General features: G+C 44.4%; 1 protein-coding gene across 1 annotated transcript in view; it reads left to right on the forward strand.

The window, feature by feature from the left end:
- The window catches only part of LOC144773175 (interleukin-1 receptor type 1-like), a 319,985-nt gene that overhangs the window by 225,066 nt on the left and 75,723 nt on the right, over positions 1 to 19,196 (forward strand). The window contains exons 5-6 of the mRNA XM_078658048.1: positions 7,962 to 8,027; positions 11,829 to 11,958. Coding sequence (XP_078514174.1) covers positions 7,962 to 8,027; positions 11,829 to 11,958 — 196 coding nt within the window. The remainder of the gene's footprint in view (positions 1 to 7,961; positions 8,028 to 11,828; positions 11,959 to 19,196) is intronic.

Below are 19,196 nucleotides of genomic sequence, written 5' to 3' on the forward strand. Positions count from 1 at the left end.
GTTATTGAGAATTGTTCTGCCAACCAAGTTAATATTTGGACAAGAACAAAGTAATTGCCACTTACAAATCAGACTTCGACAAAGGATTTAGCACTGAAACTGCTACAATAAAAATGCTAGATGACATGAAGTCCATCATTGACAAAGATGATGTCTATCCTGGTTATTCATGACATATCAGCAACATTCAATACTATATTTTCATGAACACTTTTTATTGGATTACAGTAATAAACAAATTAACCAGAATTTGCAATCTCTAGTCCAATGTATTCCCACCAGGTCCAGGAGCCACACATCTTTCTATGTTTGTTCGGACATCTCCTTGGCTGATATATCTCCTTTTCTATATGTGACCACCTGTCCATTCTTCAGAAGCACTCCTTGTATGGTCCTGCTTTGTCGCAGTGCAGGCAGCGTGCAATGCCCATTTTTGCAAGTAGGCATCTAAGTCCTACTAGTGTACAAGTATAACCTGTACCCTCCCAAATATGCTTGGAAGCCGAGCTGGACCATCCTCTGGGAAAGCTCCACAGGTGACCCATTATTTGTACTGAGGTTGATTGAATTGATTACCAAAGGCAATTTATCACTGGGCTTTAATGGTACATGAAGGAAAGCATTCAATACTACTGAGTGCCAAAGACGTATCTACTTGAAATCCAGACAAACTTTAAATGAATGGTTATCTTCATTGGTGGCCAACTAAACACAACTAGCCCAGTTAGGCAACCCGAATGTTGCCCCTACCTCCTTATCCTGTGGGGTAACCCAAGGTTCTATTCTAGTTTCCTACACTGAGAATTATGTTTGTGGAAGATCTCATATTCCAGCAATATGCAGTTCATACACAACTCTTTCTAAAAACTCATGATTTCATGACATCTGCACTTTTGTTTAATAAAACTACAAAGCTAAGTCACATTAAACATTTTGAGATTCAATACTGGCAAAAAATAAATTATTCATCCTGCACAGGCAAGACAACATCAAAGTCTGCTAAAATTGGCTATCTGAGCCACAGTTAGTTAAATCCCCCCTTCTGCTTCTGAAGGAAACTCTTTGGGTTATGGCTAGGTGCTCTTTAAGGTATGGCCTTGCACGTGGGCCATACTGCAAAAGTATCTACAATGATTGTACATTACTCAGAAAAAATAGTACCATTACTACCCTCTCCAACTTCAGGCATATTAACCAAGCTCTAGTCGTCTCCTGCATTGATTAAGGGAATTACACCTTGATAGCATTGACTAAATCCACATTGAACCTCCTAAAAGCCATGCTCCATGCTACGAGCCATGCACCCCCTTAATATTATTCTCCTCTCTGTAGCTACACTGGCATAAAGCAGTAAAAAAATTGACATCACGCCCACCGCTTCATTGGTTCGCTCTTAAGTTGAGAATACAATTTTAAGACGACTTGCATTATCTTTAAAGCACTCCAAATGCAACTACCAGAATTCCTTTATCACTAATTGATAAGTCTCCAGTGTTTCTAAAAATGTCTGAAGCAAAGACAATATCAGACTTGAGGGGAAAAAAAATCAAGAGTTACATGACTGCAACTCATTCTGCCGCTGCAGCCTTCTCCATAGGGAACTCCGAGTGCTTAGTGACTTTTAATCCAGTCCTCAAGGAAACTAAAATCATACCTGTTTAAACGTCATATGGGCTGGTAATTCACTACAAATACAGCAGTTCATGCTCATCTTTGCACTCTATCGGTAATCAACTTATTTCCCCTTTTCTAGGTCTCGCCTACGCAGCGAGCATGCGCTGCCTAGGAGAGAGACCTTTAGCCATCGGCACAGCTTTGGGGGCAAAAACGTGCACGCGTTGCATTGCTTGCAATGGCAGCGCATGCACGTCTGGCGATTCCCTTGCGGGAGCGCGTGGCACCATATGGTGATGCCATATGGTCGCAATCATCGTGCCTTGCTGCTCGCTACCGCAAGGGAATTGCGCAGGCCCCCTCCCCCTGCTGCCACACCAGGCGCGCGCTTGTTTTCTGCTTGCCTGTGAAGGTTGATTTTCCCCGTTAGCCTGACATGTCCTTCAGAGCATCCAGGCCCAAAGCTCCCGGGCGCCTGTCCCTTCAGCACTCCAGCTGGGCGCTGGTTTCAGAGTAAGTATGGGCGGAAAATCCGTTCCGCTGGTGGAATTTGCGGACTTTCTGCAATTTCGCGATCCGCGAAATTGCCGAAAAATCCACAAATCCGCTCGCGGGCAGATTTCTTTTTTTGCAGTTTGAAATAACATTCTGGCAGGATGCTCCTGTCACCAAAATTAAACCTCCACAGGAAACACTTACAGAGTTAAAGCAGGTGCCCGAGTTGAAGCTAATTTATTTCTTTGTAACCATTTTCCAAATGGTGCCGGCAAGCTGCCAGAGTTGAAGTTGCTTACTTGCAACTATTCTCTGACCCTGTCCAGACCCTAAGCAGCCGGGTGCCCGAGGCAGGGTCAGAGAATAGTTACAACTAAGTCATGCCAGAGTTGAAGCTCAAATTCAGTAACGTTTTAATCAGCCCAAAAAATTAGTGAGCATGGTCAAGGCAGGGCAGGTGTGCTTTATCCCCATATCTGCTGTTGAAAATTAGCTGTAATACTTGAGGGAGGTCTTTGCATCCATGAGTTTCTCGAGCGCAACCCCCGTGTAGTTCCTGTGACCAGGAGGCTGCTTTATCCACATCTGCTGCCCTGCTCGCTCTCTGACCCTTTATACACAAGAGGCATGTTTGTGAACATGCATAGAAGCCCCACCCGTTTGGCCCCGCCCACCACACACTAGCGGTATGAAACGTCTTCCCGCCCTTTTCCAACTATGATGGACAGCTCACTCAGGAGGCCTCGGCGCCTTTTGGTGCGTGGCAAAGTTACAGGCACACATGGTCACTGGAGACAAATCTTCTGGCCCTTAACGCAGCTGTAGTGTAGGAAAATCACTATACATTTACCCAACGAGGTAGCACTTACTGATTAGCCAGTAGAAAGTACTCCAGTTGAGTAGAGGTATTGCACAAAACGGTGGCATCTTCGTGGATAAATATGCAGGGCAGGATTCATTCTGGCACGAGGCCCCTGTCACAAAAATTAAACATCAACAGGAAGCACTTACAGATATAAATAAAGCAGGTGCCCGAGTTGAAGCCCAAATTCAGTAACGTTTTAATCATCCCAATAAATTAGTGAGCACGGTCAAGGCTGGGCAAGTGTGCTTTATCCCCATATCTGCCATCGAAAATTAGCTGTAATACTTGAGGAAGGTCTTTTGCATCCATGATTTTCTCGAGCGCAACTCCCTTGTAGTTCCTGTGACCTGGAGGCTGCTTTCTCCTCATCTGCTGCCCTGCTCGCTCACTGACTCTTTATACACAAGAGGCATGTGAACATGCATAGAAGCCCTACCTGTTTGGCCCCGCCCACCACACACTAGCGGTATGAAACGTCTTCCCGCCCTTTCCCAACTATGATGGACAGCTCACTCAGGGGACCTCGGCGCCTTTAGGTGCTGTGGCAAAGTTACAGGCACACATGGTCACAGGAGACAAATCTTCTGGCCCTTTACGCAGCTGCAGTGTAGGAAAAGCACTATACATTTACCCAACGAGGTAGCACTTACTGATTAGCCAGTAGAAAGTACTCTAGTATATATCTATATTTGTGCAAATCCGCGAGTTTGTGGATTTTTCCGCAACCTCGCGGATTTATTTGCCATTTTGCACACCGCAAATCCGCAAAATATACCCATACTTGGGCCTATGTTTGCCAGCAGCTCTTCGGCTGTGGAGCTGCCTGCAGAGTCACTTGGTACATGCTGTGCTCCTAGCCTAGGACACGACAGTATCATTGTATCCGGCGATGTGCTTTTACCACTGGTAGGAGGGACAGAGATGTTCTAAGCTCTGCTTCCTTTCGACGCGGCCTCGCTCAGTAACAGCTTCCTTCGGCGTGGGTGGGTCCGTCTTCGCCAACAATCTCGTGTGCACTAGTAATGTGTGTTAGCATTCTCTTTATTTCAGCAGTCGTGCATTACTGCCGTTCAGGAACATGGCCACATTTGGAGACATATCTACTTTACCCAGAAAAAAGGCAGTCTTTAGTCACACTGGCGGGTGTTCCAGAGACGATCAGCTCCAAAATAACACTTTTAAGATGTTTATCACGTAGACCCGTGGTATGTGTCAGTCTGCTGCGCACTGACTCAGCACGCCTTTAAAAATGTTGTGTTCTTCACACAGCTTATGTTGGACGCCAGCAGCATCATGGAAACGCCGCAACCGCCATTTTAAGTTCTTTGGCGCCACTCTTGTGTCCATTATGAATAGTTTTCTGTAGTCAGGATGAAGGGCCTGCACCGAGCAGTCTTTGCACCTGGGTGTCCTCCACAGAGGACGTTAAGAGTACCACAGCTTAAGCACTATAATTCCCCAGGTAACAGGACTCGCAGGCAATAAATGTTTCCTTGAAAGATCTAGCCAACATTATGCTCATCCTCTCCCTACACTACCCATGCATTCCAGTTCTCCACAAAAAACACAGGATTTTTCTTTTCACTACAATGACTGAATTTCCCTCACCTGTTCTTCGCAGAGCATGTGCGCCCTTCAGGCACTGATATTCACTCGATCCACATGAGAGCCAAACACTGGGCGCCATCTTGGAATGGTTGGTGTGATTGGGTGAGCTAGTCTCCCAGTCTAGGCTCTGACAGCCCCTATTCAGCTCAAGCTCTTGAGTGTGGTTCCACAAGCTACTTGCGATTGGGCACTATTCCTAAGTGTTACTACCTGGAAGGTGGCCAGTTGCACCTCCACATTTGATTATCTTCAGAAAAAGTCCCATGTTTCATATGCAAATGCATCTGGGATTGCAGTATGGCACAACGGATTATCGGTCAGAAAGCTACTTAATGTGAACGACTTGTAGAACCATGGGCGTCCGCAGGAGGGGCAAGGAGGGGCGCTTGCCCCTCCTTGGAGCACCCCTCCTTGCCCCCCCCCGCGGACACCCATGCTTTTACAGGCGCCTTTTGTTGTAATTCTGGGCCCTGCAGGGAGCAGAGCTGTTCCCTGCCAGAGGCCTCAACTCCCTGATGGGGCGCCTTGCACGCCTCCTCACAGCCCCTTCCGCCCATTGTCATTCTGTCTGTGGCTGATTATCACATACAGAATGACAATGGTCAGTTTGAGCTGGGAAAGCATACATCCCACCCTGAACCAATGAGGCAGCTCAGCGGGTTGGGTATGCGCTGCCGAGACCAGCAGACAGAGAGCAGTGTTGTGTGTGCCATGATTGGGTTTTTCTCCCTAAGGCCATGAAACAGAATAGGATCTGCCTCAAGTGCCACTTGACATCACCACTGCTAGAGGTGGTGCGGAAATACACCCACCCCCTTCAAACTCGTGCTCAATGTCATTCTGGTTTGTGCAGTCCTTTCCTTAATCAGCCATAGGTGAAAGTGCAGGCTGCATCCTAAGGGGAAGTGGCAAACTAGGTCTAGACACCAAGACCTCCTTTTAACACTGTGTAGCCTGAGAGCAAAGGGTCTTCTGAATGAGGGTTTTTTTTTGGGGCGGGGGGGTCGGTGCATTATCCTCCCAAGTCAAAAATTGAGGTTGCAGCATAGCCCGGATTTCAGATACCACTAAAACGTACATAGTCTTGTGTCAATAACATATCTACCTGCCAGTATGCACCCTATCATGTCTGGCAGGACGTCCCGACCCTGTGTTTCACTGCCTTATATCCCTCCATACCCCACTGCCCGCGCTCACTGCCTAAAATCCCTCTGTACCCCACACCTCTCGTTCACTGCCTTATATCCCTTTGTACCCCACACCTCTCGCTCACTGCCCTATATCCCTCTGTACCCCACACCTCTAGCTCACTGCCTTTTATCCCTCTGTACCCCACACCTCGCACTCACTGCCACAACATATCCCTCTGTACCCCACACCTCGCACTCACTGCCACAGCATATCCCTCTGTACCCCACACCTTGCGCCCACTGCCACATATCCCTCTGTATCACACTCCTCACACTCACTGCCTGATCGCTCACTTTACCCTGCCATTCATCTTCTATGTGTTCTTTCCCCTTCCACTCATTCTACCGCTGTTCACCCCCTTACTTCTTTTAGTACATTACTCCTTTCTCAATACCTCTACTTCTTTTCCTCTTCAGTAACATCTCTCTGCCACATCTCTGCACTTCCTTTATATCAACAACGCACCCCTCTATCTCACCTGTCTACCTCAGTCTTTATTATTCCCTCTTCCTCAGCTGCCTCTACCTGTTTCTGACACACCTCACCCTCTCTCTACCTGGCCCTCTCTCGTTCTTCGACTGCGTTATTCTTCCCTCTCCATCTTTGATTTACCTGTCTCTGCTGCTGAATCTTTTTCTTCTACACCTCACTTCTTTGTCTACCCTTCACCCCTTGCTACCCTTCTGTTTGCCTCACTACGGTCTTTACCCGACCCGCCTTTCAGTGCCTTTTCCCATTTCACCTCCCTCCCTCACAGCGCTCTCCCAGCATGCATCTGTTTCTCCCCTCACCACCAAGCCTGCCTCTACCCCTCCTTACCTTTCTAACCAGACTAACTTTCTACCTTCCTGTTATTCCTGGTAGTGAACCTTTCATTTCACGCCTCCGGTTGTATTACCTACGCATTCAAATTGAGTAGGTCATTGCTGTGCTCCCAACCTGACATCGAGACCCAGTCCCCTAGCCTCTCAACATGCCCAGATATAGCAACAAGCATTGTCATAGCCAATAGGTCTCACCTTTGGGACATGCTACATAACTAAATACTGATAAGGTCCCAAAGGCGAGACCTATTGGTTATGCCAATGCATGTTTTCTTAATCTTTTCATGTTGCTCGCTCTACTGCCACCTCTTTTTGTCTCCTCTGCCCGCTTCCCCACCACTATTCTAACTCACTTGCCACCACATAGCTCCTTTTACCGTACGTATTCCATCTATATTTTTCAGACTGCATCATTGTACTTTTTATCTAAACTTGCTTGCTCTTGTTATCCCTCTCCCTTTTTCCTTCTCATCTCCATCTTCAATCCCCCATTCTGCTTCTCTCCCGTTTACCACATGTCCCATCCTTTCCTATCCCTGTCTCCTCTCCACTCTCCCCAATGCTATATTCATATTCTTAAGTGGATGCTTCCAGGTTGTTTAGTCTAGCACTAGCCCCAGTCCTTTTATTTGTCCCTCCTTACTCAAAGTGGGTTGATGTTGTCATCCATGCTTCCAGAGAAGATTGAGATCTCTAAAGTTGTAAAAATGTAAATAAAACTGAAGGTGAACTACTAGCAATTAGTTACTAAAGCTGATAGATACGCCCTGCTGGTTTCACACCATTTGATAGTCCTCAAAAATTAACAATGTGATAGCTCTGACCTCCTTATTGGGCTGTCTTTTTCCTGCTAATAGACCTTTCTATTTTTCTCTGCCAGCCAAGAGTCTCAGATAATTTGTGAGCCCAGTGGTGTAGCAAGGTCAGGTGATACCCGGTGTGGAAAATATCTGTTCACCCCCGGCTTGACAAAATGGCAAAAATATGTGTTTGAAACACATAGTTTTGCCATTTTGTCAAGCCGGGGGTGACAAGTGTCATCACTGAGGGGGTAGACAAAATGGCAAAAATGTGTTTAAAACACATATTTTTGCCATTTTGTCTCCCCCCCCCTCAGTGATGACACCCGGGCGGCCCACACCCACTGCACCCCCCTTCCTACGCCCCTGTGTGAGCCCAGAAATGGCTACTAGTTTTTAGGGTCTTTTGGCTTTCAGACTTGTCTGTTTTATATTATATTTCAGCTCTGCCCTTGCTTGTTGCATTACTGGTTTAAAACATTTCATTGTATTTACATTAGCCATCAGAACCTGCCACTGCAGGTGAGGGTAATGCTTAATATGTGAACTTGTTTTTTTCCCTAGTGCCTGAAGAAGAGAAACCGCCAGTGATCCTTTATCCCAGTGATGAAAAGCTGTATGTGAAGATTGGTAAGTAGCTTGATAGCCTTTTCATCAAATAAATACTCACGACATGGGAAAATAATGCAAGTTGTAGTTAATACAGTTGTACTAGTTTGCTTGATTTGTTTATGTTGTATCCATAAAACGATTGAATTCGGCTGGATCTTCAGCGTGTATGCTGAAATACTGGTAATTCTTTGTCTCCTTACAATTGTGGTTAGCAAATGAAGATCCGGGGATGAGATTTATTTTGGAAATACATCACATAATACACCTTAGTAGTTATCCTCAATTTAGAGACGCATCCTGAATTGATCACACGATGAATTTAAGGGGTGAACGTAAAAATAGGTGCGCTAAAAATGGAGTAACAGGAGGGCATGAAGAAATCTTAACAAACCAGGGGATCTTTACATTTAATTAAAGCTTGTGAGATTGGACTCTTCCAAGGTACATGAATAACTCCGATTTAATACATTCACCCATATTATCTTTAAACTTCACACAGCTGAGGTTTTCTTAAATTTAATAATGAATGGTAGGATTAACTAAGCCTTGTCCCTGGACTTTAAGCTGGTACATAGATATATGCTCTAGTTTTTGAGCATCTTAAGAATGTAATATTTGTAGGAAAGAACATGGCAGTGCGAAGTTTAAAGGGCAAATCATTAAATGTATAAACATTCTAAATGTGAATGATTACTAGGAGAAATATAAAAATAATTTACTGACTGTTGTAAAGTTGTAGTAGGATTGCAAAACCATTTAAATCCCCATCTATGGGTCCTGCAAGATCTCCCTGATTCACTCTGCTCCTCATCCACTCTTATTGGCATATTGCCTCTCTTCAGTCTCCCTTCCATCTTTCTCTTTCCCCTCGATCTCTCCCTCTCTCTTTTCCCACTCTCGCTCCTCCACTCTCCCTCCTCTCTTTTCCCCCCTTTTTCTCTGTTACTCTCATTCTCTCTCTCTATTTTTCTCACCTCTTTTCTCCAGCTCTGTCTTCTTCCTTTTCCCTTTTTCTCCACTTCTTTGTTTTCTGTATTGTTTCTCTTTTAATTATCTTCCTTTCCCATCATATAACTCTGTGTGTCTCTTTAACTCTCTGCTTGCTTCTCTCTTTTTTGGGGTGTGCATCTCCTGCCTCACAGCACCATCCTCACTGTTGTCACCAATTGTCCTGGATTGATTGACCTCTGTAGCTCTACATGTCTGCAAATGTGTGACATCACCCATGGGCTGTGGCCATCCCTCAGAGCATCCTGCCTTGTACTTTTTTTCACATTATCTACTTGACTCTAATGTTTGTAATTTTATTCACTATCTGGAGATTGTAGGACATGTTTTCTCCCTCTAGGTCAATGCCCATTTTCTCAGAGGCGCTCCATCATCTTTACACCGTAATAAAGCATAGATATGCCCAGTTTCACTCTGTTAACCACTACATTTTCAACAACCCCCTGTGATGGATATGAATGGAGCAATCTTAACCCTTGTGTTCTTCAGCACATTGCCATGACTATGGTGAGACTGCCTGATGCTGCTCTTCACCACTAGTTTTTTTCTTGCCTGTAATTCTTTACCTATCTTGCAATAGAAGAGGGCCAGGTCACATGGGTAGGTTAAGGGTACTGTTCTGAGGAATCTGAACCTCTTAAATTCTTTTCCACTCCCAAATCCTTCTCCCCAGCTTTCTTCATCAGTTTTCACTCTTCTCCGACTGGCTATAATGAGCATCTGATGAAAGTGGACTATGTTTATGCAGTGATGTATCACATTGTAGGTAACTTTGGCTTCAGTTGTATGGTGCTGAGCCTCACAGGAGCTTTGAATAGGAGAAACCTGAGAACTTGGCTTTCCATAGTCGACACAAAGCAACATTTGCATTTATAACATACATACACCATAAAAGTATAACATCTCTGCTTAATTGTGCCTTCCAACGTCTTTAATTATGCTCCATCAAGTGTGTCCCCTCATTCAGAGGATAAATAATGTCATGTGCTGATAGAACGTGCCAAGTATTTGGGTCGCAAACACAACAAGATGATGTACAGAGTGTTGAAAGTTTTCAACCACTCTCCCCCAGTCCCAGATCTGTGTTTAATCCATCATCGTTCTTTTGCTCACCACGCCACCCCAGTTTGGACCCAGCCATATGCAAATCAGTCTTGACCCTGTTCTTCATGAGCAAAAAAACGATGGATTAAACTCAGATCTTTGTGACTGGGGTGAATGCTTGCATTGTTCAGCATTCGGTCCATCATTTGTTCATTTTCGCAGGTATTTGGGTTGAACATGTGATTTCTAATTTTCTTCCCAGCAAAAAAGTCAAAGAGGTATACTGGCTTTAAAGAAAGTTTTTAAAAGTAGCATTTTTTTCTAAAAAATGTATGCAAAAGTAAACTGCAGGCCTATATGCCTTTTCACCTAGAGAAGGAGGTATCAATGAAAAGGCTCCGGCATGGATGCCCTGGGAGTAAATATCAACAGTGAAGCTGGGATTACGTATCTATGCTAGAAACTGCATGTCTGCTGAATTTTTGCCCTTCGCTTACTGTCCGCTACAGTGTCCAGACAATTTTCCATCATACTGCTCAGCTCACTCTCTTCTTAGGTGCTCAGCCCTCCATAATGTATCAAATAAATGCACCTTGTGAGCTGTACCTGTACAGCAGAGCTATTGTACAATATCCCACTTGCTTTTATTCAAATCTATTTATTCAATTTTTCAAAAGGCACAATAGCATTACAAGTAGCGTAAATCAGCAACATAAGTGTGCATGGCTCAGCTCAGCGCTGTACATATGTGGGTGATCAGAGCATAAGGGGCGAAGCAAGTCTTTGCACAGTATGTCAGGACTTCTTAGTGAAAAGTGTTTGGAAAAACACAGAATTTGTTTCAGACTTTTTGGGGCAAGCAGGAGCTACTTGGCTTCAACAGAGTTGATTGGCATCCTTTGCCTCGGATGTCCCGGGGTCCATTCCACTATGTCTCCGCAGACTGGGACAAGTACAACCCCTTCAGCTCTTCATTGTTGGTGATAGTGAGCAGTCACAGAATTATCAGGGAGGTAGTATGGGGTACTCAGTAAACACTCAGTAGTGCAAAAACTGATTGACCATCCCAGGGCTTTACTTTTAAGAAGAAAAATACTTTAATGCATACTTGAAATTAATGATATACACCCACTATATAGGTAAGATGCAATTAAGTGTCATGGGTGCTGAGGTTGGGTGGCATATCTACCTGCGACACCCTCCCCGTTCCCCAGTCCCTACGTCAGGTGTAGGCGGGTCCCACAATGACAAAGTGTTAGCGAGATGAGGATGAGGTGCAGTTACTCCCCTGATCATGGAGAATCCTTTCTTGTTGAGATTGATAAACCGGCATGATCGACAGCGATTTAACAGCAGGTTTTACTGCGAATCTATGCCCTTCTTAAATGATAGGCTAATGTTCATTGTAGAGTTTGCTGCTAGGCTAGTTCTTCAGTATGCTGCAGGAAAGTGCACCTTCAAGTGGCTTAAGTCCACCACAAGGGTCAATGGAAAGATGAAACGCTGCATAAAGGGAAGAAGTGACCAAGTGCATGGATGGGGAGTGCAGTGATGGACGCATCCCCTCATTTCACCCATTATATTACTCATGCATTCACTTGCTCATTCACAATACCATACACACAGTCACCAATCCAAGTTACATACCTGACCTATTGGCTTTGCCAATGCTTGTTTTACAGGGATTCGTTTATGCATGTGTCGAAGTCCATACTAGTTTTTAAAGGCATTTATTCTTTAATTGTCTATTTGTATTACTTTTCACAGGTTCTCCTGTCCAACTGTTCTGCAATGCATCTTGCACAACCTGCAATGAAGTTGTTTTGTCATGGGTAGTTAATAATACCTTCGCTAATAAATATTTTAAAAGTCACCGACCGACGTTGAGAGAACCATTGTAAGTACATCAACTAACGCGTGATTGTGCTGTTAAAGAAAATCCCCCTGATTGTTCTTGCTTTTGCTATTTTACAACAATTGCCACAAACGGATTAAAAATATGTGTAAAATCTCAGTGGGAGAGTCTGGCGTAAAAATGCCATCCTGGTTTCAGTTGCAGGAACAAAATAAATGAGTTAACATTTGTTTTGTATGGTTAATGAAATATCTTATTGAAAAATATAATAAAATATTTGTTATAAGCTAAACCTAGGTTCAACGGAAGTTGAACACTCCACTGAAATGGAACACGAGTTGCTGGACATTGAATTGTATTATAGACATGTGGTTATAGCTAAATATCGAAATCTGTCATAGGTTGTAGAAATGAGATCCGAAGCATATTATTCACATGACACAGCGCATGTTTTATGGTATACAACCTTTACCACGCAACTTTTACCACGCAGTGCCTTTACGACGCAACTTTTACAACGCAAACCATTACAACGCATTGCGCTGGGGGGGCGCTTTAGGATAGGGAATAGGTTTAATTTACTGTCCAACACCTTCCCTACTATCCACGGGGACTGGAGTTGGAATAGTAAATTAAACTATTCACTATCCAGCGCCCCAAAGCACTATGCGTTGTAATGGTATGCGTTGTAAAACTCGCGTTGTAAAAGCATGCGATGTAAAAGCATGCATTGTAATGTCATACATCCATGTTTTATTTATGTTACGCAATCACACATTTAAAGTTAATAAGAGAAATGTACAGTTCGGGGCACAGGGAATTACAGCGAGCTGCACAAAATACACAATATTCGCTGCACTGAAGGTAGATCAGAGAACCCTAGCCCTTAGGTTGCCAGCCCGCAGCTCAACCAAAGTATCACATTTCAGTTTTCAGACTAGAGGACTGTAACATATTCCTATTGACTTTTTCCTCTCAGACAATTCGTGTTTCTCATCTGCCTGCACCATTGTGGGGTTATAAATATACTAATAATGAACTGCTTTGTAAACAGCCCTTTGAGACCTAAACCTTTAACAAGCACCGTTACACGCACAAAAATCTTTCTTTGAAGCAAAAATTGTATTTTCTTGGGCCTAACTGCATTGTGCCTCAAACCATGCAGTCCTTTCTTATTTAAGTACAACAGCACGAAGAATGTGCAGTGTAGTTGTGTTGTAGGATTGGTCAAGTCCCTTTCTTCACTTTGGAATTTGCCCATTTATTGTTCATTGCAAAATAAACAATTCCACAGTTTTAGCCATGTTCTTCCAATGTCGCTCCTCATTATCTGAAGAGGTATATATGTGTATATATTTTTGGGGGAGAATAGTTTTTATTAGTTTTTATATTACACTCATACACTCAACACAGTTACATTTCCTTAGTGAGATCACCATGTTACTCTAGACGGTTGACTGTTATAATTTACATTGCACTATACCCATCATTTCTACCCATGTAAGTGATAGCAAATCAGTAATAATGACATTGTGGCTCGAGTCCAGACCAGCAGTCTCTCACGGTTTCCTTCGAAGGGTAAACCAGTCTCTCACCAGAGGGAATAAAGAAACCCTGGGGAGTGGGTCAGGTTATTGTCCATAGCATTCTATCTGAGCATGCAAACCATGTAGACTATTGGAGCCTAGTACTTAGGCTACACTTTCAGAGTTTATGTAGAATAGGAGAGAAGCCATAGTGAGAAATAAAGAAACCAATAAGACGAATTCCTTGTCTTTGTGTAATATAAAACAAAACAATGAACTTATAGCAAAAAGAAAACCACTAGAGGTCTGCTATTAGCTCAGAGATCTGTCATCGGTTAAAACATGCAAAGACCCACATAAAAAAAATAAAAAAAAATATGTGTAAAATCTCAGTGGGAGAGTCTGGCGTAAAAATGCCATCCTGGTTTCAGTTGCTAGAACAAAATAAATGAGTTAACATTTGTTTTGTATGGTTAATGAAATATCTTATTAAAAAATATAATAAAATATTTGTTATAAGCTAAACCTAGGTTCAACGGAAGTTGAACACTCCACTGAAATGGAACACGAGTTGCTGGACATTGAATTGTATTATAGACATGTGGTTATAGCTAAATATCGAAATCTGTCATAGGTTGTAGAAATGAGATCCCAAGCATATTATTCACATGACACAGCGCATGTTTTATGGTATACAACCTTTACCTCGCAACTTTTACCACGCAGTGCCTTTACGACGCAACTTTTACAACGCAAACCATTACAACGCATTGCGCTGGAGGGTGCTCTAGGATAGGGAATAGGTTTAATTTACTGTCCAACACCTTCCCTACTATCCACGGGGACTGGAGTTGGAATAGTAAATTAAACTATTCACTATCCAGCGCCCCAAAGCACTATGCGTTGTAATGGTATGCGTTGTAAAACTCGCGTTGTAAAAGCATGCGATGTAAAAGCATGCGTTGTAATGTCATACATCCATGTTTTATTTATGTTACGCAATCACACATTTAAAGTTAATAAGAGAAATGTACAGTTCGGGGCACAGGGAATTACAGCGAGCTGCACAAAATACACAATATTCGCTGCACTGAAGGTAGATCAGAGAACCCTAGCCCTTAGGTTGCCAGCCCGCAGCTCAACCAAAGTATCACATTTCAGTTTTCAGACTAGAGGACTGTAACATATTCCTATTGACTTTTTCCTCTCAGACAATTCGTGTTTCTCATCTGCCTGCACCATTGTGGGGTTATAAATATACTAATAATGAACTGCTTTGTAAACAGCCCTTTGAGACCTTTAACAAGCACCGTTACACGCATAAAAATCTTTCTTTGAAGCAAAAATTGTATTTTCTTGGGCCTAACTGCATTGTGGCTCAAACCATGCAGCCCTTTCTTATTCAAGTACAACAGCACGAAGAATGTGCAGTGTAGTTATGTTGTAGGGTTGGTCAAGTCCCTTTCTTCACTTTGGAATTTGCCCATTTATTGTTCATTGCAAAATAAACAATTCCAGAGTTTTAGCCATGTTCTTCCAATGTCGCTTCTCATTATCTGAAGAGGTATCTATGTGTATATATATATTTTGAAAATAGTTTTTATTAGTTTTTATATAACACTCTTATCTTACACACTTAACACAGTTACTATTCCATAGTGAGAGCAAAATGTTACTCAAGACGGTTGACTGTTATCATTTACATTGCACTATACACATCATTTTTACCCATGTAAGTGATAGCAAATCAGTAATAATGACATTGTGGCTCGAGTCCAAACCAGCAGTCTCTCACGGTTTCCTTCGAAGGGTAAATCAGTCTCTCACCAGAGGGAATAAAGAAACCCCGGGGAGTGGTCGGGTTATTGTCCATAGCATTCTATATGAGCATGCAAAACATGTAGACTATTGGAGCCTAGTACTTAGGCTATGCTTTCAGAGAATATGTAGAATAGGAGAGAAGCCATAGTGAGAAATAAAGAAACCAATAACACGAATTCCTTGTCTTTATGTAATATAAAACAAAACAATGAACTTATAGCAAAAAGAAAACCACTAGAGGTCTGCTATTAGCTCATCGATCTGTCATCGGTTAAAACATGCAAAGACCCACATAAAAAAAAAACAACTACAGAGGACCGGTTTCTGGCATTTCAGCCTTCTTCAGCCCGGTTTGCTTGAATCCAGTGGCAAAGTGAGCAAGGGACTCACGTCTGAGCATACCCTGCCAACTTAGGGCGAACAAAGAAAAACCAAAGGAAATAATGGACGGAGCGTTGACAATACAAGCACTCACCCCCAGTCAACTGATCTGGGTTTGCTAAAGAACGGTGATGGATTAAACCCAGATCAGTTGACTGGGGGTGAGTGCTTGTATTGTCAAAGCTCCGTCCATCATTTCCTTTGGTTTTTCTTTGTTCGCCATAAGTTGGCAGGGTATGCTCAGACGGGAGTCCCTTGCTCACTTTGCCACTGGATTCAAGCAAGCCAGGCTGAAGACGGCTGAAATGCCAGAAACCGGTCCTCGGTAGCTTGTTTCCGGTCCAGGAAAGGCATGGCTTGGCAGTTCGGGCTGGACTGTTCCCATGAGGCACAGGGTCAGACTGATTTGCATATGGCCATGTCTGAACTGGGGTGGCAGAGTGGGCTAAAGAACGGTGATGGATTAAACCCAGATCAGTTGACTGGGGGTGAGTGCCTGCATTGTCAACCCTCCGTCCATCATTTCCTTTGTTTTTTCTTTGTTCGCCATAAGTTGACAGGGTATGCTCAGACGTGAGTCCCTTGCTCACTTTGCCACTGGATTCAAGCAAGCCGGGCTGAAGACGGCTCAAATGCCAGAAACCGGTCCTCGGTAGCTTGTTTCCAGTCCAGGGAAGGCATGGCTTGGCAGTTCGGGCTGGACTGTTCCCATGAGGCACAGGGTCAGACTGATTTGCATATGGCCATGTCTGAACTGGGGTGGCAGAGTGGGCTAAAGAACGGTGATGGATTAAACCCAGATCAGTTGACTAGGGGTGAGTGCTTGTATTGTCAACGCTCCGTCCATCATTTCCTTTGGTTTTTCTTTGTTCGCCATACGTTGGCAGGGTATGCTCAGACGTGAGTCCCTCGCTCACTTTGCCACTGGATTCAAGCAAGCCGGGCTGAAGACGGCTGAAATGCCAGAAACCGGTCCTCGGTAGCTTGTTTCCGGTACAGGGAAGGCATGGCTTGGCAGTTCGGGCTGGACTGTTCCCATGAGGCACAGGGTCAGACTGATTTGCATATGGCCATGTCTGAACTGGGGTGGCAGAGTGGGCTAAAGAACGGTGATGGATTAAACCCAGATCAGTTGACTGGGGGTGAGTGCTTGGATTGTCAACGCTCCGTCCATCATTTCCTTTGGTTTTTCTTTGTTCGCCATAAGTTGGCAGGGTATACTTAGACGTGAGTCCCTTGCTCACTTTGCCACTGGATTCAAGCAAGCCGGGCTGAAGATGGCTGACATGCCAGAAACTGGTCCTCGGTTGCTTGTTTCCGGTTCAGGGAAGGCATGGCTTGGCAGTTCGGGCTGGACTGTTCCCATGAGGCACAGGGTCAGACTGATTTGCATATGGCCATATCTGAACTGGGGTGGCAGAGTGGGCTAAAGAACGGTGATAGATTAAACCCAGATCAGTTGACTGGGGGTGATTGCTTGTATTGTCAACGCTCCGTCCATCATTTCCTTTGTTTTTTCTTTGTTCGCCATAAGTTGGCAGGGTATTCTCAGACGTGAGTCCCTTGCTCACTTTGCCACTGGATTCAAGCAAGCCGGGCTGAAGACGGCTGAAATGCCAGAAATCGGTCCTCGGTAGCTTGTTTCCGGTCCAGGGAGGCATGGCTTGGCAGTTCGGGCTGGACTGTTCCCATGAGGCACAGGGTCAGACTGATTTGCATATGGCCATGTCTGAACTGGGGTGGCAGAGTGGGCTACAGAACGGTAATGGATTAAACCCAGATCAGTTGACTGGGGGTGAGTGCTTGTATTGTTAACGCTCCGTCCATCATTTCCTTTGGTTTTTCTTTGTTCGCCATAAGTTGGCAGGGTATACTCAGATGTGAGCCCCTTGCTCACTTTGCCACTGGATTCAAGCAAGCCAGGCTGAAGACGGCTGAAATGCCAGAAACCGGTCCTCGGTAGCTTGTTTCCGGTCCAGGGAAGGCATGGCTTGGCAGTTCGGGCTGGACTGTTCCCATGAGGCACAGGGACAGACTGATTTGCATATGGCCATGTCTGAACTGGGGTGGCAGAGTGGGCTAAAGAACGGTGATGGATTAAACCCAGATCAGTTGACTGGGGGTGAGTGCTTGTATTGTCAACCCTCCGTCCATCATTTCCTTTGGTTTTTCCTAACTCATTCTCTCTCACCAGAGGGAATAAAGAAACCCCGGGGAGTGGTTTGGTTATTGTCCATAGCATTCTATCTGAGCATGCAAAACATGTAGACTATTGGAGCCTAGTACTTAGGCTACGCTTTCAGAGATAATGTAGAATAGGAGAGAAGCCATAATGAGAAATAAGGAAACCAATAACACAAATTCCTTGTCTTTATGTAATATAAAACAAAACAATGAACTTATAGCAAAAAGAAAACCACTAGAGGTCTGCTCTTATCTCAGAGATCTGTCATCGGTTAAATGTCGTTACGTAGGGGGTCGGGGGAGGGGCCCTAACGGGAGGAGGAGGGGGCAGAACTAGGGCGGCAGGGGGTCCTGGACAGCCAATCCCTGAACCAGCAAGGACGCCATCTGGTACTTGAACCGAGTGACTGCATGTCCCTACAACAGAATTCACTCAACTCCCACCGAACCCCGGCGATGTGGGTGTCTATTCTCACCTGTTAGAGTCGGTGGAGCTAGAATGCGTGGTCACATCAGATGAGTGTTGTGTATCCCACGCCTTCACTAGTTCCGCCCAGAGCTCAGCTAATGGTTTATGCCGCTTTGTGACTTTATCCTCCCTGATCAAGGCCTGCTCCTCCTCCCTAGCCCAGCAAGTAACATCCTGTTCCCAATGTACCACTAGAGGGGGTTGCTTCGCCTTCCATCTAGGCGCCAATCTTTGCTTGGCTAAGAGAAAGGCCAGATCAATGAATCTATGACTAAGTCTTTTGGCTTTAGGTCTCGGAAAGAGGCCCACAAGGCAGACCTCTGGACGGCATGTCAGGGTCCGTGATAAATCTTGTTAAACATTTTGACAATCTCCGGCCAATAGCCGGCAAGCGCAGGACAGGCCTAAACCATGTGGTCAAAGTCAGCGTCTTCCTGTGAGCATCTGGCATAGGCTTGGGTATCACTTCCATATACTACATTCAATCTGTGTGGGGTAAGGTAAGTTCTATGGAGTACATTAAATTGGATACATTTAAAAGCTGCATTCCTGGATACCTTTTTGGGACTACCTAAAACTTTTTTTCCATTCTTCCTCGGTAAGCTGTCTATTTAAGGCAGTCACCCACTTGCCCTGCACGTGTAGCAGACATCGATATATAGTCATCATTATGCCTTGGTAAAGCCACTTCACTAGATGTCCTGCCAGTCCTAACGTTACCATGGCCTGAAGGGTCCCATGGGTGATCAGTTGTCACATCCGGCCCCCAGAGTTCTACTAGAGCTCCGCGTATTTATGATAATTTAGGAACTGTCCTGGTGACAGTTCGTGGTATTCCCAAAAAATCTTCCAGCAGTAGGCGTTCACCATCACGGTAGAAAATCGCCCACGGTCCGTAT

Source organism: Lissotriton helveticus, chromosome 8 (assembly GCF_964261635.1).
Source record: "Lissotriton helveticus chromosome 8, aLisHel1.1, whole genome shotgun sequence".
NCBI classification, from domain to species: Eukaryota; Metazoa; Chordata; class Amphibia; order Caudata; family Salamandridae; genus Lissotriton; species Lissotriton helveticus.